The sequence below is a fragment of the Hipposideros armiger genome, unplaced genomic scaffold (assembly GCF_001890085.2).
Source record: "Hipposideros armiger isolate ML-2016 unplaced genomic scaffold, ASM189008v1 scaffold_375, whole genome shotgun sequence".
Taxonomy (NCBI): domain Eukaryota; kingdom Metazoa; phylum Chordata; class Mammalia; order Chiroptera; family Hipposideridae; genus Hipposideros; species Hipposideros armiger.
In genome coordinates, this window is record NW_017731725.1 from 293,750 (window position 1) to 318,025 (window position 24,276).

At 31.9% G+C, this 24,276-nt stretch overlaps 1 protein-coding gene across 1 annotated transcript in view; it reads left to right on the top strand.

The window, feature by feature from the left end:
* The window catches only part of LOC109393324 (protein eyes shut homolog), a 1,090,347-nt gene that overhangs the window by 79,127 nt on the left and 986,944 nt on the right, over nucleotides 1–24,276 (top strand). Inside the window, 1 exon segment of the mRNA XM_019662404.1 lies at nucleotides 10,480–10,602. Coding sequence (XP_019517949.1) covers nucleotides 10,480–10,602 — 123 coding nt within the window.

Here is a 24,276-nt window from a genome sequence, read left to right on the forward strand (position 1 = left end):
ACACACATGCACAAAGTGTTGCACCTAAGTTCTTTCTGCTTAACCTAAAGAAAACTCCTACCTAACCTTACTGAAGTTAAAATAAATCCTAATAAATTTAACATATTTTCAAGATCCAAAAGCTTTAAAAACATAAAGCAAAATAGGTTGAAAAGATATGTTCAAAATATCTTTATATTACCTAATATTCATTATTTTATTTTACTTTACTAAGTGATAAAATGATCTATTGTAAGAAGATGTTAAAAAGTACCTAAAACAACAAGCAAATATTACATTATTTGTTTGGTCCTTGCTTCCACAGCCGCTGTGAAAATGCCTGGTTTACTCTTCTCCTTTCATACATGCTCATTTTACCTGGGGTCACTATGTCAGAAATGAATTTTGTACTTGTGAATTAAAAACTTTCAGGACACTGATTTTACATATATCCCAGGGCTGCAAATATCCCATGACTGCATCCTTGAATCAAGGCAGTGATTGTTTCTCTCCCTGCTCTCTATCACCATAAAGCTCAGTGAGGACCGGCTCTGCCCATTTCTAACCTGACGATAACCTGTAGAGCCAGGGCACTTTTCCTTATTCCATGCATGTGAAGGTAAAGCTACCATGTTTATAATATTGGTTTTAAACCAATTAATATTGGTAATAATGTTAGCATCCGAGATTTCTCCTCTGCAATTGCTATTATGAGGGTAAGGATAATGGCTATTGCGCTGCTGCTTGTATGGCATCATGTTGTTGTCAACTAGACCATCTAGCAACCGTCTTACATACAGATAAAAAAGTAAAAGTACAAGAATTCATATATTAAGAAGATTATTTAATGCACTTGATTTGAAGATTGCTTTTAAATGTTCACGTTGTCACAATGGTATATTTAAGAAAATATATTTTTGAATTTATTAATTTACCAGATATTTTAAATTGATTTTTTTTTTTTGCTGTATTTGGGGATACTGAACAAGGAGTCAGGAGGCATGAGTTCTAATTCCAGTTTGCCATCAACTAGTTACAGTAGCTTGAGCAATTTACTTACCCTCCATGGGTTCAGTTTCTTCATTATTAAATGAAATAGGATGGATGAAGCAGGGGTTTTCAAACTGTGTTTTGAAACTCATGAGGGTTAATGGTATCCTCGGGTGCCCGTTGGAGGGAGAGTGGCCAAGACAGCTAAATGGGCAGGGTTCTGGGCCTTTCTTCCTTTGCTTCAGTCAGAGCAGATCTGCTCTGAGCTGCTTTATTTATTTACACACCCTGGGGAAATGTGTTTGTACAAGGGTTTCTTAATTAAAATTAACAAACAAATATTTTAAAACCACTGGACCAAATATTTTGATGTTTAAGGCAGCTTTGGGCAATAAAAGATGTGAAACACTATGAGCTTTCTAATGTGTTAGAAAACTGAGTACAATGTTATGCTTCTGTGAAATATTTTAGAAAAAGCCTGATATGGGGAAAAAGATTTTTAGTTCACGATGTGCTTGCATTTTCATTGTTATTTGACTTTGAGACTAAAAAGTGATTGTCCCAAACACCTAATCTACCTATAGCAGAATTGCATCCATATGCTCTCATTTTTATGCTTGTGATAGTCTCTCAGAAAATTATATTTTTGTGGTTTTAAGTATTGTATATGTCTTGGGGATAAAGCTTTGGATAATAGACTAAATTTCCAGTTGTTAAATTGTGTCAATACAGAAAGCACTATTCAAAATATGAGAAATGTCTTTGAAGGATAAATATCAATGACAGATGAGTTATTTTATAGGGTAGCTATATTAGTAGTAAAGAATAAAATTCTGGTACTAGCCCTCTAAGCCCCTTTATTCTCATTTTAAACTCTTTCTTTAAAAACGAAAACAAAGGTAAGGATCACAAATAATTTATGAAGGTAGGGCATGCAATAAGACAACTAAATAATAAGGAATGAATTGCTAGTAGAGACTACCAGTCGAAAATAAAACAGTAGACAAACAGTTGAGGTTATTTTAAAGAATATAATATGAATTGTTTTAGTAAATTGACTAGAATACAGGAAATAAAGCTAGTGGAAACTTGTACTTAATGTACTTTCCTCATTTAGAATAGCACTAAAATGCTAATTTGTTCTTCTTATTACTAACAAAAAATAAAACTTTTACATGAAAACAATGACTAAGCTTCTTAAAGATTTGTATAGCCTTTACAAAGCATTTAAAAGGTAAGTATAGTTTGATTTGTACACTATTAATATCTACATCTAATATGTGGCTTTTATACTTTTTATATTACATTTTTCCACATTAAAGAAATTGTGTTTTTCTAAAACAGTTCTGCCTTGAAAATATTACTCAATTTAACATGTACTTTCATTGCCTTATTCAAAATATGTTCAGTGAAATTCAGCATTTATAACTTGCTACAGAAGTTATTTTTAAATATTCCATTAACTTTCTGTCAGAATAATACATATTATTTCATTTTAGATTTAAAGCACCAAGATAAATCACTTCTCCATAGAACAGCATATGTTAAAACTACTTAACATAGTTTTGTTTGCTTTTAAGAATAAAGATTACTGTATGTATGTCTAATCCTGAATATTATTACATCCAGCACTTGTCAATCTTTGTTTCAATGGCCAATTCTATAACTCTTTATAAATTTAAATTCTTAAAATAATATTAAAAGAAAACAGACAATAAGTCAATAGACAGAGCCTTTTATTCTTACAAGAACTGAATTTATTTGGACTTTTCTTCAATTTTTTCATTGTATTAAAGAAAAAAGATCTTTGTCCTTCTGCCTAGCACATATGAGTAATGAATCAGAAAACAAATACTATTTCAAATGTTTGTTAGTTTTATTTTTTCAGTATGTATCTAACTTTTCAGGGATCTGAAAGTAAGTTTCATACAGGATATATTTTAGTAAGATGAATTTTGTGGCTAAGGCTGAATGAAACATAATGATCTTAATATGTAAACACTGTTTGTAATGGACCAATCCAATTATTCTTTCATTTGGATTTTCAGTACTCATTTATAAAACTGGTTTTAATTAATTGTAATAGAAGGAACATATAAAGGTATTCTAAAGTATATGTGTTCTTGTAAGGAAAATTAGAGAATTAAATATCTAGAAATTATAAACAAAATATTCTCCATGACTGTATTATTATCCATTAATATACATATTTCATGCTTTAACATCATTTTTTAGTCAAATTTAAGACTGTATAACAGATACTGAGGATAATTGATGACCTGATTAAGTCCCATCTGTCCCAGAATTTATATTTTATGTTAGAGAAATACACAATAGAATAACTAAGATGTTTTAAAATATAGTAAATAATAAGCAGAAGATATAACATGCATGGAAGTAACTAACACTCAAAAAGTACCGTGAAAGTTAAAATAGTAATTTTGAGAAAGGGAAGTCTACCAGAAGAAATGATCAAGGCTTCAGGGAAAATGTGGCATTTATTCCGACCTTACAGGAAGGATAAAATTTGTGAAGGTGGGGCAGAGCTGGGCAGAAGTAAGCAAAGGTCTTTCAGGTGAAAGAATGTCAAAGAAGGAAACAGACTGAGTAATTTAGATTACATGGACAGGTCACAGGATAAGATAACATTTTAAGTAAAATTTACTGGCATTTTCACTGAGTCAGATATCATATGAAGTTCTATGCTAAGTATTCATTTAATTCTCACACCCTTATCAGCCAGGTATTATTATTTCTGATGTTTCTTGAGATTAAGTAACATGAGTACGATTATATAGCTAATAATTCGTGGAGTTTGAGTTTAAATATTGGCTGTCTGTTACCAAATCCCCACACTCTTAAATGCTGCAGTAAATTCTCAGTTTTTGATTTTACAATATTGGTCCACTTGGTTCTTGCTTCCACCATTGGGAAATATGTGTTGGTCTTGATGTTCTTGGCTGCATTTAAGATTTACTCTTTATTTTTCATTATCAACAATTTTACCCTAAATAATCCTTTCTTTGTACTTATCCAGCATAGATCTGGAAAACTTTTTAAATCTGTGGTTACTAACTTTTATCTTTGGACAATTCTCAAACAGTAATTTTTCTTTTCTTTTTTTCTTTTTTTTAAGTACTTCCCTTATTAAATCTCTCTTCTTTTTGGCACCCCTAACATCTATTAGTTCCTCTCATTATTTCCCACATATCTTGGTATTTTTGTTTTTTGTCTTTTTGTTTGTTTGTTTTTTCTGCCTTCTGTATTTTTTTTCTTTATGTACAGTTAAATCTGGATACTCACTGCTAATCTTCTGCTAAGATTTCTGTTATTAATCTTGGATTCATATAATTAACGGATTAAATTCTTAAATTTCAATTACTATTATTTCAAAATCCACCGCATTTTTTTACTCTTCTATAGCAGATTTCTAGTGAAATTTCCTGTCTTGCTTTTCATGTTCTTGAACATATCATAGTTATTTAAAGATACTCAGTAACCACAATCTGAATAGTTTATTTCTACTGTCTGTTTTTCTCTTGAATTTTGGTCCTCAGCATTCCTTTAATTTTTTTATTGAATGCTTAGACATTTTGTATAAAACATTGAAAAGCTCTATCTTCCTCCAAAGAGCACTTAATTTTCTCTGGTAGGCAGATGAAGTACAGACAGATGACCTCATTTCAGTTGAGTGAGGTTTTAGCATGATCGGGGCTGGAGTTTTTGGTAATTTGTCCTTACTTCTAGATCATGGCCCTTTGGGATCTCAGCTGAAAACCAGAAATGTTTAGTGGGACCATTCCATCTTGCAGGCTCTAAACTCCAACCTATCTTTCCAGCACCACAACCCTATTGAATCTTCGGTGTTCACTTTAGCTGTTCTCTGCTTGCATTGGGTAGTTACACCCTATGGAACAAACGTCTCCAAAGTTTGCTTGTCCAAGGTTGGGCTTATGGCTCTGCTCTTCTCTTCATGGACCTATCTCCTTGACAAAGCTAAATGTCAAAATTTTATTTTCATTCTAAGGAGGTTGCTGAAAGCTCCAGCTACTTCTTTTTGCTTAGCTTTATGTTTTTGTTTTTCATATATATGTATATTTAATGAGAGTTGGCATACAATATTATATATTAGTTTCAGGTGTACAATATAGTGTTTTGACATTTCAATACCTTATAATGTGATCATCCAATAATTCTAGTAATCATCTGTCACCATGTAAACTTATCACAACACTATTAACTATATTCCCCTTCACTTTTTTTCATTCATTTTCTTTCCCCCCCATCATCTTTTTTTCCTCTAGCAATGATCCCACTGGTCTCTGTTTCTATGACTCTGTTTTTGTTTTGTTTTGTTAGTTTTTTTTGTTTTTTGTTTTTTAAAATTCCACATACAAGCGAAACCATGTGGTATTTGCCTTTCTCTGTCTGATATTTCACTTAGCATAACACCCTCTAGGACCACCCATGTTGTGGCAAATGGCAAGATTTCATTATTTTTTATTGCTGTATAATACTCCAATGTGTATATAATAACACATCTTTTTTATCTATTCATCTATCAATAGACACCTCACTTGCTTCCATATCTTCGCTATTTATTATAAATAATACTGTGATGAGCATTGGGGTGCATATATATTCTTTTGAATGAGTGTTTTTGTTTACTTTGGATAAATACCTAGAAGTAGAATTGCTTTTATTTATCTGAATTTAAAATAGGCAAATGTCCTGGCATTACAAGCAGAGGCAAGTATAATCTTACCTTAGTTTGCTTCCCTTCTCTCCAGGATTTAGGAGATCCAGTAGGCTTTGGTTGTTTTTGTAAGAACTCAACAATTGCTTCGCAGGTCTTAGTTTCTCTAATTGTTTTTGTTAAAATAATATTTGGAAGAATTATTTTTGCTTGCTTGTTTGGTACATAGCTTTTACTAATATAAGCACATTATCATTAAGTTTTCATTTGCTAGGAGAATTTTATGAGTGTGTGTTAAATTTTATAATATTTTTTCTTCACCTCAGATGAACCAAATGTTCTTTTAATAGATTGTCTTGTGTTGAAGCATACTTCTATTTCTGTGTGTGTGGGTGGGGGGGGGTCAGGGGGTGTGTAGAACTACCAGCTTATATCAGAATATATTTTGAAGACATTGTGAGATTCAATTAAATTTTTTTTTTCAATTTTACTTTTTTGATTGTAAGTGAGATTGGCTGAGTTCGAATTTTTGTTGTCTGCTTGCCAGGTTTAGTAACTAGGTTATACTAGTCTCAAAAAATAAGTTAGGTTGTTTCCTTTGTTTTTCTATTTTTTTATACCTATACTGAATAAGAAGGGAATTGAATATTTGGAAATAATTTTGTTTCAGTCTATGTGAACTTACTGCCAATCTCCCTCTTTTGGTTTATTTTAAAATAGTCATTTAAAAATATTTTCTATTTCTCCTTGATCAATTATTCTAATTATATGTTCTGAAATTTTTTCACTTCACCTTGACCTTATCAGATCTAGACTAGTATGCCTAGGGGTAATGACTACTTAATTAGTGGTCATTTTGTGTTACCAAGCTAAGCATGTTATAATCATTACTGCACACAATGCTCAAAATAAGTTTAGGAAGTAAATATTACTGGCACTTTATATGTGAAGGCAACTGAGAATTAGAGAATTTAAATAAGTTACTTAGAGAAATTAAGTAAGTTAGTAGATATGGTAGGCAAAATTATAAGATGGTCTCACGGTTTCCACTTCCCAGTGTATCATGCATGACCTATCAAACCTTTTTCCCTTGAGTGTAACATCTGTGAAAATGAGATCTTACTCTAATGATTACGTTACATTATATTAAAAAAAATTTTACAGATATAACAGCCTCCTAATCAGTTGGCTTTGATTTATCCAATGTGAGATTATCCTTGGTGTACCTGCTCTAATTATATTGGCCCTTAAAGGAAACAAATCCCAGCAGCAAATGCTCTCCTGTTGGCCTTGAAGAAGCAAACTGCCATGTTATAAGAAGGGGAGGCCACATGCCAAGGACCCAAGAACAGTCTCTGGATGCTGAGTGTAGTCCTTAACTGACAGCTAGCAAGAATACAAAGACTTAAGTCCTATAATTACAATGAAATTAGTTTTGCTGACAACCATTGGGTTTGGGAAAGGCCTCCAAGACTCAGATAGGTCATAACCCAGTTAATACCTTGGTTTTAGCCTTGTAAGACTAGCAAAGTCTCAAATAACCCATGCCTGGACACTGACAAACAGAAAGTGTGAGATGGAAAATTCATGTTGTTTAAAGATGCTGAATTTTTGCTAATTTGTCATGCAGCAATAGAAAATTAGTATAACAAACATGTCTAGGAACTTAATAAGCAATGGAACAGATGTTAACATTTCATCTCTGAAACTTCAAAATTCATAATCAGAATTATTCTATCCTGCTTACTTTAGTACATTTGATGTTAGTCACAGAGATTTAAAACATCTGGCTGTTGACCTGAAAAGCTAAACACTATATAATTCATCCTATTACATTTACCAAACTTGACCACTTTGTTTTCTGTCTCACTGGCCGGGTAATTCACTATTCTCGATCTGATCATTTTCTATCATCTCTGTCTTCCCTGTCTCCTTCTTACCCACATATTTTCGAACTATGAGAGGAGTTTTATCTGAATTTGGCAAGAAGATTAATGTCAACTTTGTATTAAGACATAAAATAACGTGGCTGCAACTTTATAAATTATACCAACTTTCACTCATTTTACTAAACATTTTAAATACAATTCCCTCCTCAGTAAACCTAGCTCAAATGCCAAGGAAACATGGTTTAAAAATAGTATTTTACCTTTACCGATTATTTAAAATTACTGGAAATAATTAACGTTACAATGTTGAATGGGAAAGTGCTTTGCCCTAAGAATGTCTAAATTCAGAAAATTGCTTCTGAATCAAGTAAGCAACAAATGAGTAAAAATAGTTGAACTCAGGGTTATTTCTAGTTAATATCCAATTCTATTCTTTTCAACATTTATTTTTTTAAGGTTTAAAATTGAAAGAAAAAGCATTTCCTTCAGCCTTTCATGATTCCTTTTCATACAGATTCCATCATATCTGGAGATCTCTGTTGTGGTACCTGACACTTTAATGATAATTATACCACTAAATTGATTATAATTTTCTACTAATTATTAAATCATGAAGAATACAGATAATTATTAGTTTTTAGAGGATATATGGCTTTGATGGTAAAGAAATTTGATTGGCTTTCGGCTCACTACATTTGTTGCAAATTTTTACCGAGATGTCAAAATAAAAACCAGCAGTAAACTCATGCTTTTTTCTTTACAGAAATGATTCATACCTCTTAGAAAGTGAATTGTCAGAACATAGTTAAAGGGCACCTCAACTTGCCCCACAGATTTCATGCATACGTTATCCACCCTGCTCTGCACTAATGTCCATCACTGTGTTGGGCAGTTTTGTCTCATTCAGTACAGCACACGCTTGACTTGCTTATAGTAGAATTGCTTCCATTTTAAATAGTAGATTCATAAAGCAAAATATAATCATGACATTCAATTCTTATGTAATGTCTCCTTTAAGGCTTACAAAAAAGAAAAGTTAAAAAAAAAACAAAAGCCATAAACACTCCATGAAAACTTTGTGAATGTTACCACAGTCATTGGTAAAGTGAACAGTGTAGGTAGGGTGACAATGCGCGAGGAAATTACTGCTCTAATTCAGCAAGCCATGAGTACTGTCAGTGAGTACTCTGAGTGGAGAGCTAACACATGTGTCAGGAATAGAGCCCAATGTTTACAATACAGTGGCTTCTCATCCCTCAGCTTTCCAGCTGCTCACAAGGCATAGAAAACCCATGAGCCCTGTTAAACCAAAGCGGAATACTCATTGGCAACTCTCATACATTTGAATTCTTGTAACCTAAATGTATGTACATGGAATATGAATTTATTTATTTCTCTGGTTAATGTAATGCTTGAAACAAATACGCTATTCACCTCTAACAAATATACAGAATCCTTTTGAAATCTGTTTTGGCTACGAATTTCAGCTTTTATATTATTTTCCCTATCATGTGAATTCTTTTTCATTTGTTCAACCTACATGCATTAAGAATCTACTGGGTTCCAGGACTCCTCAAAATACTGTGATGTATTAAATAGAAACATGTTCTCTTATGTCAAGGAATGCCTGCTCCTCATATACTCATATATGCACATAACTACGTAGACATCTTAATTCTATTCACAAATGAGAAAACTGGGTTGGCATAATCTAGTGTACCTTGGTCTAGTAGAAATGTAATGAGGGGCTGGCAGAGTGGCTCAGTTGGTTAAGAGCTCACTCAAGAGTGCAAGCTCTGAGAAACAGCGGTTCAATTCCCAGCCTGAGCTGAGCTGCTGCTGCGCTGCCAACAGGTGGCGGGGTGGCTCAGCTAAAACAAAATGTAATGAGACCTGTGTGCGATTGAAATTTTTTAGCAGCCACATGAAAAAAACATTAAAAGAAACAGGTGAAAATAATTTTAATATGTTTTGTTTAACTTTTTATGTCCAAATTATTACCATTACAACATGTATGTAATAAAATTATTAATGGGATACTTTACACTATTTTTCATATTAAATCTTCAAACTCCAATGTGTATTTTATACTCATAGCACATATCAATGGGGACCAGCCATATTTAAATGCTGTATAGCCACATATGGATAGTGGCTACTGTATTGAAAAGTGAAGATCAAGATTACAGATAAGATTGATTTTACTGGTTTTCATAATGTTAAATCTAGACTCTTTAAACATAAGAGCCCAAATTCTACTTTTTTCACCAGAGCACTATATTTCAAAAATATTTTTAATATATAAATTATTACCCCATAGTAATTTGAGGTGTTTTTTTTTTGTTTGCCCAATCCTAGGAAAGCAAAATTTTAGTTTTTGTATTTTGAATACTGTAATAAGTTAACTCTATTCTTTAGAAAAATAAGCAAAGTTTAATAATTTTAATCAAACAACAGTACTGAATTAACAGGTTAATTTATTTGTAAATAATACCAAAAGCTGTCAAAGTTTAATTTGTTGTAGTTATATTTTTTAAACTTGTGAGTGAGTTGCTGAGCTAGCTGCGTATTTAGTTTGGTATTACACAATCACTACCCTCTTGTTACTGACACACTATTTTTATATTAAGACATTTAACAAAGTCAATAGTTCTGTATTGTGAGCATAATTCATAAATATTTTTGTACCTTATGTAGAGTTTATTGATATGTGCACATTTTTATTATGTTACATACTAATGAATACTGTTTATACAGTTTTTAAACTGTGGTGAAAGTAATTTGGGGTAAGTATTGATATTCTATAAAAATTGTAAAAGGCATAAATTGACTGAGAGATCAAAATAGCCAAGAGTAATATTTGGACTTTAGGCTAACTGGTAAGAAATAACCTAAAGTTTGTATAATTTTCATATTATTCCCTTAGAGCTACCAGTGTGTATGCCTGTCTGGCTGGGAAGGAAATTTTTGTGAGCAAGAATCCGATGACTGCAAAACAAATCCTTGTAAGAACAATTCCACCTGTATTGATCTTTACAATAGCTATCGGTGAGTGACATATTTATCATTTTCTTTGTGAAATTGTTTGGAGTGCTTAATGTACTTGAAATGCATCCAGATGTTATTTTCACTTTACATCCATTTAATTAAAATAACTATCCCAAGATAAAGAACCATTTTCTAACAAGATAGTATCACGTTCATTTGAAATTTACATGTATCACAGTCTAGATATCAAGTTAAAATAAGGATAAACACAGTAAAACAGAGAGTAAAATGCTGGTTACCAGAGGCTGGGTGGTAGGGAAATAAAAATTATGCTGTATAAGGGTACAAACTTACAACTGGTACATCGATAACTCCTGGAGATCTAATGCACAGTATAGTGAATATAGACAAGAATATTGTATTATAATCATCAAACATGCTAAGCGACTAGATCTTAATTAGATTCACCACACAAAATAAATTACTATGATTATGTGGCATGATAGAGGTGCTGACTATCACTACAATGGCAAACATGTTGCAATATATAAATGTATCAAATAAGCAACTTAAATTTGCACAATGTTATATATTAAAAATAATTCAATTAAAAAAGGAATAAATAAATCTTAATTTAGAAATGCAATTTCCATATGTGGCACATCTCACAAATGTATTTTCTTCTTCAAAACATCTTCAAAACATTTGCCATCTCAAGATCGTTTTAGACCATTCCATGCAAAATGAGTGCCACAGCATGAATCCTAAGTGGGTCCGTTGAATTTAAACTTTCACTTTATTATTTAGAGTTTACCATGAGTTTTGATTACTTTAGTAAATGTATTGATACATTCTAAAACATTAATTATTCACATTTTTCATAGTCTAATTGTATTAATTAGATTTTATATGAGAAGTTTGAAGAAACTAAATAGAAATTCTGACTGGCTATTGCTATTTCAAGTGTTAAAGATTCAAATATATATTGGTAAATAGCTTTTATTCTTTGACTTGTTTGGTATACACTCAGTTTATCAAGTAGATGAAAAACCAGGTGTATTGCAACTAGAATGTTTCTTCTTGCTACAAAAGAGAGTCATTGAATACAAATATACTCAGATGATTATTTTCTCAGAAATAAGTCAAAATGATTTCAGGATATCCTGAAATTGTCTTGTTATTGCCATTGAGAATTTTTTTTTTTTAAAGATTTTTATTGGGGATTTGGGGGATGGGAACAGCGCTAGAGAATTGGGGGAAGGGGAACAGACAAGGTGCTGTCCTTTTGTTCTTCAGTCTAGTCATGGAGGACATTGCTCATTGCTTCACTGGCCCAAGTTGGCACCATCATTGCGCTCTTCCTGGGCGAGGCACATCAGTCGCTGGCTTCTGGACGGCTGCTCACTGCGGCCACTGGCCGCTCACGCTGGCTGCTGGCTATACACGGTAGCCCATGGCAACCCACTGCCACAGGGGCTGCAGCCTATGTCGTTGCCGGCAGACTCACGGCAGCCCAGCTCCAGGTTGAGCTGTTGTTCAGCATCTTAGCTGTAGAGGGCAGTGTCACTGGCCCTCATATATGGGATCCGAACTGGGGTCCTCTGGCGTCCAAGCCAGCTCTTAACCAATGCGCCACTGGGCCGGCCCGCCATTGAGAATTCTTGATCATCTGGAGCATGTAAGGGTTTTTACAAATTTGCGTCACTTTTGGTGACTAAAATAGGATATAAGACACAGACTGGTCATAGTAGTCAGTTTACTTCATTTAAAGGGAACTCTGAAATAGCTGGCAATATTTAGATTGACATTTCAATGACAAGAAGAAAAAGGGAATAATCTTGGTAATACAAAAAAACTCTCAAAGCTAATATTTGATATTAGTTTTAAAAATATGCAAAATTGTAAAAACCCAGAGCTATTTTATGTAACATTGATATATTGATGTATCATCACAAATTAATATTAACTGCCTGTCTACCTGTGTGGTAGGAGAAAGTAAGTTTTTGTTGAACTAGGAGAAAAACTTCATAGTTATGTATGTTTATTTTATTTTCCCTAAATAACTATTAATTATAACCTATAATATAGAATATGATTTTTTTCAGTTTTTTCTTGAGACTCTGATGTACATTTTAACATTCAGCTTTCTCTTTAATTTCTAAAAATAATTTGTTTTTGCATTTGTGTATGTGTGTGCTCACAGTGGCAAGTGCCTCCAGATAAACACCACCAGGAACACACTTGTGATTGAACAGACTGGGTTTTTATAACACATTGTTGAGAGGGAGAACACACTTCCGGTAAATCCATGGGGCATCGCAGTAAAAGGGTGCTTACAGGACTTAGCTGTTTGAGCTTGTGACATAATTTTGGGCAGAGTTTAAGAAAATGGAAACTTGACCTGGATCAGATATTGTCAGGAAGTGGAAAAAATTCTATGATTGGATTCATAATAAATCTTATGTAGCACGATGGAAGATTAGAAAGAAGTGAAAGCCAAAAGTTTTAAAGAGGCAGCAATCATTCACACTAGGTACAATAGAGGAGTGTTTGGCTATTTTTGAGGTTTAGATACTACTCATGTTTTTGTCTGTCTTTGGATATGATTATGGGGAAGGCTTATATTTGTTATGATTCATTAGGGTCACAGGGTAGCCTTGTCTCATTTTGACCTTCTGTAAAATTGTCTGTTGAAATATTTAACAGAACACCACCAACTAGCTGTAAACCTAGCTTATAGTACCTGGAAGCTCCTGAATATTAGTTGTTTCTTTCTCTTTCCGAAAATGCAGTTTCATACAAATGTGTGGGGAAAAAATTATGTATGCGTGTGTGTTTATGTGTAATATATCACTTACGCTTGTCCACCTATTGTCCAAAATGTTATTCTCAGCATATATCAAACAGAATGAGAGGACTCAAATATTAGTGTATTATCAACATGATAGTACTTTTATTGAGGTAAAAATACTGCTATTAGATACAGAGATCTTAAAGATCTAAAACAAAACAAGCAACACAATCTATAAGACTTAATTAAAATACACTTTATTTTAATATTCATGAGACGTAATCAGTCTTTCTAGATAACTCTGACACGACTAATTGTGAACTCTTAATGACTTAAATTTATAAATGTGCCAGAAGACTTTGCCACTTAAATTAACATAAACTCTCTAGTCATTTGATCTTCCTCAGATTTTTGATAGATTACTGATTTTATTTCTGAGAAGTTAAGTGTTGCTTTTTTTTCTGCATATAAAAATAGAAGTCCAGCTGAAGGAAGCTTTCTGATTACGTTTCTCCTTTGTGGTTTTACACACAATGTGTTAATATAAATGTTACATTAACACATTGGCTTTACTGGATTGTAAGGAGAGGAGAGAATTCACTAAATACATTTTTAATAAGGTGAGCATAATCTGTATACATGTTCTATATAATATGATGACTTGCTATTTAGGAATTTCCTTACCAAATTATCTTCTTTATAGTAACTTTATTAAGACATAATTTACATACTGTATAACTTACTTTTTTAAAGGGTACAATTCAGGAGTTTTTAATACATTCACAGTAAAATGAAACAATTACCACTATATTATTTTAGAACACGTTCCTCCCTCCTGAAGAAACCTGTATGCATTAGCGGTTCCTTCCTATTCCTCCCTCACCCAGACCCTGAAAACCACAAATCTATTTTCTGTCTTATGGATTTGCCTATTCTGGACATTTCATATAAAAAGAATCATGCAATATGTGGGCATTTGTGACTGGCTTATCCCACTTAACATAATGTTGTCAAGACTTAACATATGTTGCAGCATGTATCAATGTTTCATTTCGTTTTGTGGCCAAATAATATTACATTGTATGAGTATAATACATCTGTTTATCTGTCTTCAGTTAATGGACATTTAGGTTGTTGCTACTTTTTAACTTTTATGGATAATGGTGCTATAAATATTCATGTACAAGTATGTGTGTGGACATATATTTCTAATTCTTTTGAGTATATAACTAGTAGTGAATTTGCTAGATCATATGGTATCAATATGTTTAACATTTACAGGAACTTTCAAACACTTTTCCAGACTAGATGCACTATTTTGCAACCACACAAGCAATGTATGAGGGTATCAATTTCTCTGCACCCTTGTCAATATGTATGGATGTCTGCCTTTTTATTGTAGCTATTTAGTTGGTGTGAAGTAGTATCTCAATGTGTATTTGATTTGCATTGTCCTGAAGATTAATGATGAAAACCATCTTATTATATGCCATCTTAAGATGTGTTTTTTGGCTATGTGTACATATTCTTTGAAGAAATGTTTCTTCAAATTTTGCACAACCGAGAATTAGGTTATTTATATTTTCTTTTTTTTGCATGCAAGTTGCATATCAGATAAAGTTTGCAAATATTTCTTTCCATTATGTGAGTTATGTTTTCATTTCATTTTTTTATGGTGTCCTTTGAAGCACAATTTTAATTTTGGTGAAAACTAATTTATTTTTATTGTTTCTTTTTCTGTCACTTCTGCTTTTGGTGTCATATCTAAGAAAATTTTTGTCTAGCCCAGGATTTCAAAGATTTATTCTAATATTTCCTTCTAAGAGTTTTATGTCTTATATTTTGGTGTAATTCCTTTTCGGCTCATTAATTTTTGTGTATGACCTGAGGTAAGTGTCCAACTTCATTTATTTGCATGTAGATATCCTGTTGTCCCAGGATCATTTCTTGAAAAGGCTGTTTTTTCCACATCCAGTTGTCTTGACACCCTTCCTTGAAATCATTTGAACAAAAATGTAAGAGATTGTTTCTGGGCACTCAATTCTATTCCATTGATCTGTCTATTCTTATTTCAGTACTACTCTCTATTATTGTACCTTTAGTAATTTTAAAATTAAGAAGTGTGTTGATTTTTATTTTCTATTTTAAGATTGCTTTGGCACTGCTGAGACTTTTGCATGTTTATGTAAATTTTAGTATAAACTCTTTAATCCGGAAAAAAAAAAATATGAGAGACAAGTGGGATTCCTAACTGGGATTCTACTGAATCTGGAGATCAATTTGGAAAATATTTCCACATTAATAATAATGAGTCTTCCAACACATTTTCATGGAATATCTTTCCATTTATTTATGACTTAATTTTTTCAACCTTGTTTTGTAGTTGTTAATGTACAAGTATTCCATTTTCTATTAAATTTATTCTTCAGAATTTGACACATTTTGATGTTATTGTAAATTGAATTGTTCTATTAGTGTCATTTTTTAACCATTTCCCTAATATTTAGAAATACCACTGATTTTTGTATATCGATCATATATTCTGTAACCTTGGTGAACTCATTTTATTAATTCTGATTTTTTTTGTGGCTTCTTTATGTATTCTATATCTGATAACAGATATATTTTTGCTTCTACCTTTCCAATCTGGATGCCTTCTATTTTTTCCTTTTTCATGCCTAATTATCCTGAATAAAACTCCAGTATAATGTTGAATAAAAATGACAACACTAAACATCCCTGTCGTGTCCCTGAGCCTAAAAATAATCATGTAATCTCTCACCAATGACTATAATGTTAGTTGTTTTTCATTGGTTCACTTTATCGCATTTTGGAAATTCCCTTCTTTTCATGAAAACATGTTGGATATTGTCAAATGCTTTTACTGCATCTGTTGATATTTGACTTTATCCTATATTCTATTAATATGGTGCATTACATTCACTGATTTTATAATTGAAAGCCAAACTTTCATTTTAGCATATATTACATTTGATCCTTTTTATATTTTGCTGAATCAGGTTTACTCCTATTTTATTGAGCAAACCCAGGTCTATATTCATAAGGGAGGTTGGACTACAGTTTTCTTTTCTTTTTCTTTGTGTATAATACCTTTGACTGATTTCAGTATCAGGGTAATTTTGGTCACAGAGAACATGTTGAGAAATTGTCCCTCATCTTTTAGAAGATTTATAGGAATGAGTGTTAACTAATCTTTAAACTTTGCTGAAATTTACTGGTAACACCATCTAGTCCTGGGCTTATTTTGTGAGAAGGTTTTGATTAACCTTTGTTTATTTTAAGTCTATGCAGATTTTCTGTTTTTCTTGAGTCACTTTAGGCTGCTTTTGTCTTTCTATGAATTTATCCATTGCATTTAAGTAATATAATTGGTTGATATATAATTGCTCATTGTATTTTCTTAGAATTCCTTTTTCTATAAGACTGTAGTAATTTATTCTATTCCAATTCCTGATTCTAATATTTTGGTCAGTTTACTTTTCAGAAAATCAACTTTGAATTTCACTGTTTTCCTCTATGTTTAAATTTTTCAGTTTTATCTAATTATCTCTTTTCTTCTGTTTGCCTGTGTTTACTTTTCTCTTTTTCTAGTTTCTTTCTTTTTTTTTAACTTTCAAAGGTTTATTGCTGATGCTTCAGTACAATAAATATGGTTGTTTCTTTCTAGTTTCTTAAGGTGAATGGTTACATTATTGATTTTAGATCCCTGATCTGTTTTAATACATTTACAGCTACAAATTATACCCTGTCCATTTTTCTTTATTTTTTTCTGATCTTTAGGATCAAATATTTAATTGATATATCTTCAAAATCACTCCTTCCTTCTTCTATCAACTTAAATCTAATGTTGTGCCCTTCTAGTGATTTTTTTTTAATTTCATTTTTCTTTTGTACTTTTAAACTGCAGAATCCTATTGGTTTTTTTAATATAATTTATAATCTATTTATTAATATTGTCAATTTGACAAGACTTCAATCTCATACTTTCCTTAATTACTTACATATGGTTTCTATTTTCCTTTGAATGTATTTATTGTAGCTGATTTAATATATTTGCCAAGTAACTCCAATATCCACGCTTCCTCAGGGACAGTTGCTACTTATTGCATTTATTTCTCTGTATTGACCGTCCTTTTCTGTTCTTATATGACATATTTTGTGAACATATGACCTCTTAAATAACGTAATGTGGCAAATCTGGAAATTACATCCTGCTTATTCCCAATTCTAACTGTACATTTTTCTATTGTTTTGTGATTTTCCTGGAGTAGTTTTATAAATTGTACATTTTTTTGGGGGGGGGTCATTGTTGCTGTTGTAGTCTCTGCTTTGCTACCCTAGAGTTCAGCTAATAATTTAACAGAGATTTCCTTAATTTCCGCTAGCTAATACGTCTCCCAGCTTTTACTAAGGGACTCTGTGGGTGTATGTTGAAGAATGTATTCAACATTCAGCCAGGAAGTATATAACTTCATCTTACACTTCACTACCTGCTTATACAGAGCCTCAAGGTCAGTCAGTCTGAAAAGATTTAGGTCTTCCTTAGGCTTGTGAACAGAGTTTTATATTCTGTTGTCTTCTAGTTTTCCAGAAAAATGTCTAGCTTTTCAAAGACCTCTGTGAATACCTCATTCCCCACTTTTACCTTCGTGTTGGTCAGCCTCTTATTAGCCTTAAATGGAATCATCACCTCAAGCAGCTGCAAAGTTAAGTAATTGCCACTGATTATTTTTAATAAATGACCTTTATATAGGGATATTGAACAGAATTAGGTTTGAGTCGGGTCAAATAAAGGCAATTCCAGGAATGGAACTTTTCAGGGAGCTTCCAGACCAATGAAATAGTGACATTCCCTGGGAAGAATCTTTTGGGTGAGCTCCAAACCTGTACTGCACCCTCATTGGTTGTTAAGCTGCTGGTTTCACAAATGCCATAACTGCAATATTATGATTTGTAAGACTACTATAGAACTAGAGAGAAGGGGTGGGAATATTGAAAGTTAAATCACCTCAAAGCTGACTATGCTTATGAGATGCAGCCATTTTTCTTCAATAAACATTCCTCAGATTTTTGCAAGTCTTTAGTTCCTGACCAGAGTTCTAAAACAGTTGATTTTGACTATGTTTGCCAACGTTGTTGTGTTTTTTGTAGAAGAGTAGGATTAAAAAAAAACAAAAAAGAACCTCTTCCTCTGCTATTATTGAAGTCACTATACCAAATTGAATTTTATATTATGAGAGAGAGAGAGAGAGAGAGAGAGAGAATGGGTCCCAGAGTTATAGTATCTTTTTATAAGATGTCAAGTTAGATTCTATCCCTAAGCTTCCAGTTTTGCATTCTAGAAAGCAGGAATAATAATAGATATACCTCATAGGGTTATGGTGATAATTAAATAAATTCCTGAACACAATAATTAAATTAAGTCCTGAGCTCATTTTTTTTTAAATGTAGTAAATTCTAAATATCACCAGCTTTTATCATTTCCAACATCTGTCTGGATTTCAAAATAAATGTATGGATAAGACTAGAACAGCATCTTATAAATAATGAATCCATGGAATCATATAGATATCAACTCATCCCATTCTATATATTTATATGTACAGCAAACAAAGAACATGAAAAAGAGATAATTTTATTCTTTTGTAATGAAGGAAGAGCTTATTAGTTAAGTTTTAGGGCTTTTGGAGGCTTTCCCACAAATTTCCACTGGGCAAAAATTGCAGAAATCTCAGTAAAGAATATAATGAATACTTTATTTCATTTTAAGAAGCGTCAGTCTAAAGAAAACTTATGAAAAATTGCAAATAAAGTTCTTAAATTTCATAACATTTGAAGGAATCCACATCATGTGCCATACTAACTTCTTTAAATAGCATATTTAAATAGATCCAGTGAGAATTGCATTTCCTTGACCGTATTCTTATATTCCTTGAGAAGAAAAATGTTAGGAAAACGAATATTTGCCAGGATATCAAATCTCTTTTGGCGATCTCTGTGTCCTAAGTTACTGAACTACCTACATGCGCTTATCTCTAAACTACTGGAGTTAACATAGTTTAGTGTTTACACAGTTTCAAGACATTAAAAAGCAAATTGGGCTAGGGATGTAATTTGAATGCTGACTGCAACCTGCCTTCTGCTATTCCTGGCACGGTTTACAATTTAACTGCCTTCTTTATTTCTGATTTTTTTTCCCCCAAAGCAGAGTCAACAGCTTTAGCTACAGATGGGGCTCTGTATGGCAGTTAAAGGACCCAGATGCCACACTCTGGAGCATGTTTTGCCAACAGCATCTGGCTCCTTTGCAGCCTGTGTAATTGGCATCCATGTTGGTGCTTTGGTCTGCTTTTCTTGTGGGACACTACAAAGTAGACTTTCACATAACTTGAAGTTTTGTCCCCAGTTGACCATATGAAGTTGGTTTCTTTTTCTCAGTTTATAATTTTTGCAAAGTTGTCTGGGATGCTTTAAATTATGAAACACTATGCATTAAAATTTGTATGCTTCTTCTAAGGATATATTTTATTTTTTAATGGATGTAACTGGAAAAAGTTGAAAATTTAAGAGTATAAATACAAAAAACTATGTTGACTTATATATGTTTAACATATTGTATAAAAACTGCAAAAATCCAGTGTATCATTGAAGATTTTTTTTCTTTTTTTTTTTTGGTTTTGCTTAGCTTATGTATAGGAGCCCAAAACCTTAATATAAAAATAAAATAAGTGCCAATAGAAAAGCAAAGCCATAGTACAATTTTAAACAAGGGAATAACAATCTATGGTACAATATCCACCTTTAGTAAATGGAAGACTTTTTCTTTATAAAAATTTTGAACAAGATGTGTGTTGGTATGTGGATCTTTCACCTACTATTTGAATAGCAATATCATACTTTATTTTATGGATATAAAATAATGACCACTTAGGCAAGTTTTAATATTTTGCAATTATAAACTGTTATTTGGGGAAATTAGTTATGTGTGTCTCTTTATATGAAGATGTCTGTATATTTGTACAATGAATTCCTAGAAGTGACACTGATGGATCAAAGTATGTCCACATTCAAGATCTGGACAGATTTTATTAAATTATTGTTTGGATAAAGTTAATATTACATTCACACAAGAAATTAATGAGACTATAACAGACACTTCTAGTTTATATCATTTTATGCCAGAACAAAATCTCTTAGTGAGGTTTTATATAGGCTCATTTTATATACGAGAGAACCAAGACCAGATGATTCAGTAGCTTAAGCAAAATCTCACAGTATTAGCAAGTGGTAAATAAATCTAAATATCAGTCCAAAGTCTATGTGATTCCAAACCTGTAGATTTAGATCACTTTCAACTGGCCTTGATTGTAATATAAAATCATACATATATTATCACTGACTACTCCTCAGTCCCCAAGGATAGCAGCCACTACTTTAGTTGTAACTGATTTGTGAAAGATTAAATAGTAACCCATTTCTCAGTGGAAACCATGGACCCTCACATAGTTCCAGGTTTATCAAGAAAGAGTAACTTAAGGAGTAAGTACACTTTCTTTGACAGATGAATACATCCTATGACCAACTATAACTTTACAAGTAGGCTTTAGAATTTACTAAGTTAAATTGCATTTTAATAACAATACCACAAAGACAGAGAAGGGAAAAATCACTTTTTCTTGTAGTAAATATTTTACATTACATGTGGCATGGTATTATATTATTTGTAGTTAAGTGATAAACTAAAAAGATATTCAAAAAATATTTCTTGAATGAATAAATGACTCTTACTTTATTGAAGCTGGGATGAAAGCAGAAAGGAAAGAGGTGAATTGAAGGACAGTTTTATCTGACACCATGATATTTTTCAGAATAAATCAAGTTCCTGGTTGTTTCCCACCTTAGAAAATGTACCCTCTACATAACTTTGTTACAGCAGCATTTGGTCTTTCTTAGTTTATGCTGAATCACCGCAATCTCTGTCTTCATCTCCTCATGGCGTTCTTCCTGTGTGCATTTCTAGCTCTGTGTACAGATTCCCTTTCTGTAAGGACATAAGTCATTTTAGATTAAGGGCCACCTTGATAACCTTACTTTAACTTCATTACCTCTATAAAGACCTTATTTCCAAATGAAGTCACATTTTGAGGTTCTGGGAATTAGGACTTCAAGATCATTTAGGGGGACACATTCAAATCGCAACGCCCTCCGATGTGTTCCAAATACAATTATCAAAACATTTTTTTTATTATTAGTTCCAGGTGTACAGAACAATGCAATAGTTATCCTTTTCACCCCTCATACAGAAACAACCTTCAAAACATTTTTTATATCTATGAATACAATTATTAAAACATTTCTTATATCTATCTACAGACTTTTGTAATTTAGCATAGCCACACATAAACTCTTTTTGAATTTTATTCACAGAGCTGTGTAGAAGCATAAAGATTATTTTTATTATTTAAAATAATCATTAGTAAAAGTAAAATCTTTGAGTCATATATCGTTTAATTATTTTATATAGAACCCTATAAAAGTCTAGATTAAAAGTGTTATTGTCTTAGAATTAGTTTTATTTGCTTTCTTGCTCTTTAATATTTGTTTTTTAAAATGTTGACTTGTTTCATAAAAGCCCTAGAAATTATAAAATTTAAGAGAAAATGCAAAACGAAACCAAAATAATCAGACATTCTAAAAAATGTTTCATTGGAAATGAATTGAAAACCATCAGTCATTGTTTGCCTCAGATTTGATGTTGCATGTGAGAGCAATGGCCGTAACAGAAACAAAATATAAAATTCAGGATTATGGGTTTTGCTAATAAATTTTTATTGAACTGTGGAATAAAGGTAATAAGCAATTGCACAAAAAGGGAAAGAACGTAAATGTGAACCTTGTTCATTATAAAATCCGTATTTCTTTTTTTTTTTGAAGTTGTCATTAATCAGAAATTTGTGGTATGTTCTTGAAAAAATAATAGTATGGTATAATCAACTACAAGAATCGCCTGCATTTTTCTCATTTTCTAAGTAACCTATTTTCCCTTACTATTTTATTTTTCTCTTTTTCTTCCCTTTTCAGTGGGTGGGGTGGGGCAATATTTTAAGAGAAACAGCCTCTTCTATAAGGCACTTAATAGTTTTTCAGATATTTTAATATAATAAACCCTAGAAATCTATATACAATTAGAGACGTTTTGGCAATTGAATTTACCCATACAACTACTACCAAAATCAAGATTTAGAACATATTCATTACCCTGGAAATTTTCCTTGAGCCTCTTAATAGTTTGTTTCCCTCCTTCCTTCTGTGATTTATTAGACTTTTAAAAACTGTGCTTTTGTAATCATCTCTGAGTAAACTATTCAAAAACTCCAATACATTTCTTTTTAGCCTGAAAAATAAATGAGTATTTACATATTGTGTTCATTTAACAAAGAGTTTTCGTAGAAATATTTCTAATTGGCCTTTTACTATAATTATGAACAGATATATACTAATAGTATTCCTATTTCATACATGAGAAAACTGGAGTTATATAGATTAATTGATTTTCCCAATGAGATGTTATTAACAGAAGCAATGTAGAACTTAGGACTTCTTTCTCCAGTTCTCTTAACGCTTTCCATTATTTCCAATTGCCACCTGCTATTCTTTGTCATCTCAGTGATAAAATAACTGTTCAATGTTATGCTTTTTTTTTATATTGAGGAGTCTCAAATATCTCCAAGTAACTGGGAGTTTGTGTTGTTAGTCTTGTTTAGGGTTATTTCTTTCCAAGTAAGCAAAAATGTGGAAGAGGCTTTGGTGACAAGTAATTCGCAATTCTCTAAAGGAATATTTTTGTCATTCAAAATATAGAAGAGTAAAATTTAAAAATAAGGTACACATTTCTTGAATGCATCTTATACTATTAAATATGCAGCTATTTTACTCTGAAGTTAAGATTTTTGTAAAGGTTACCTGAAGTGGATAAAGAAAACATGCCACCATATTCTTAGATGCCTATGAAAATATTAAAATATGTAATGTATCTTAAGTATGTTTTATCAAATTTATTTGCTGTCACATATTTGACTAAATAATTTGTGGATATTTCAAATTCATGCTCTGAGTTTCATCAGTTTCCAAAATAACACGACAACTGATATGTTGGAAATGCTTACACAAAATTTAGGAATTCATTTCATTAAAAAACAAATGTTTTTTGCAAAGTTACCATGATACATTATACTTTCAGTTTGTTATGCAGAATCAGTTCAGGAGCTGTCCATTCAGACATTTGTATATCACTTCCAAAGCCATACTAGAAGATATGGCCCATTAAGTTTCCCCAATGTTCATACTAAAAGAGTGAAGCATAATTTTTTTCCTTGGCTTCAGTATCAAAAAGTGTTACCCTTCTGTGGAGGAAAACATATGCTTTCTTTAGTCAGAAATTGTAATGTATATAGCCTAAATATTCTTCTTATTTAGTCTTGATTTTTAAATAGCTCACAATTAATGCATGCCCCACTACACCAAAGCTTTACAAATACCAATCTTTGAGAGTCTACCTTTCTTCTTTCCCAAAAGTTTTAAATATTATGCTTATACTTATCTTTACCTGAGTAAGACTGTTCATGGTTGAAGCCACTTCAAATATTTTGAGAAGTTAAATAAAATCTTATGAAAAGCAATTATTTTGTATTTACTTCTAATGTAATATACTAGGGTTCCAAATATTTCCCTTTTTTCCTTTACAGTACACTGGAGGTTAGAATTTTATAGTATTGTAGGAGTTCATTAATCCTTCCTTGCTCTATACAATGATTGAGAATACAGCTATTGTTTTAACATGTACCATAAATTTAGAATAAAAATGAATATAAATAACTCTCAAAATATTTTTCAATTAAAAATTAATTTAAGAGGAAAAAGAC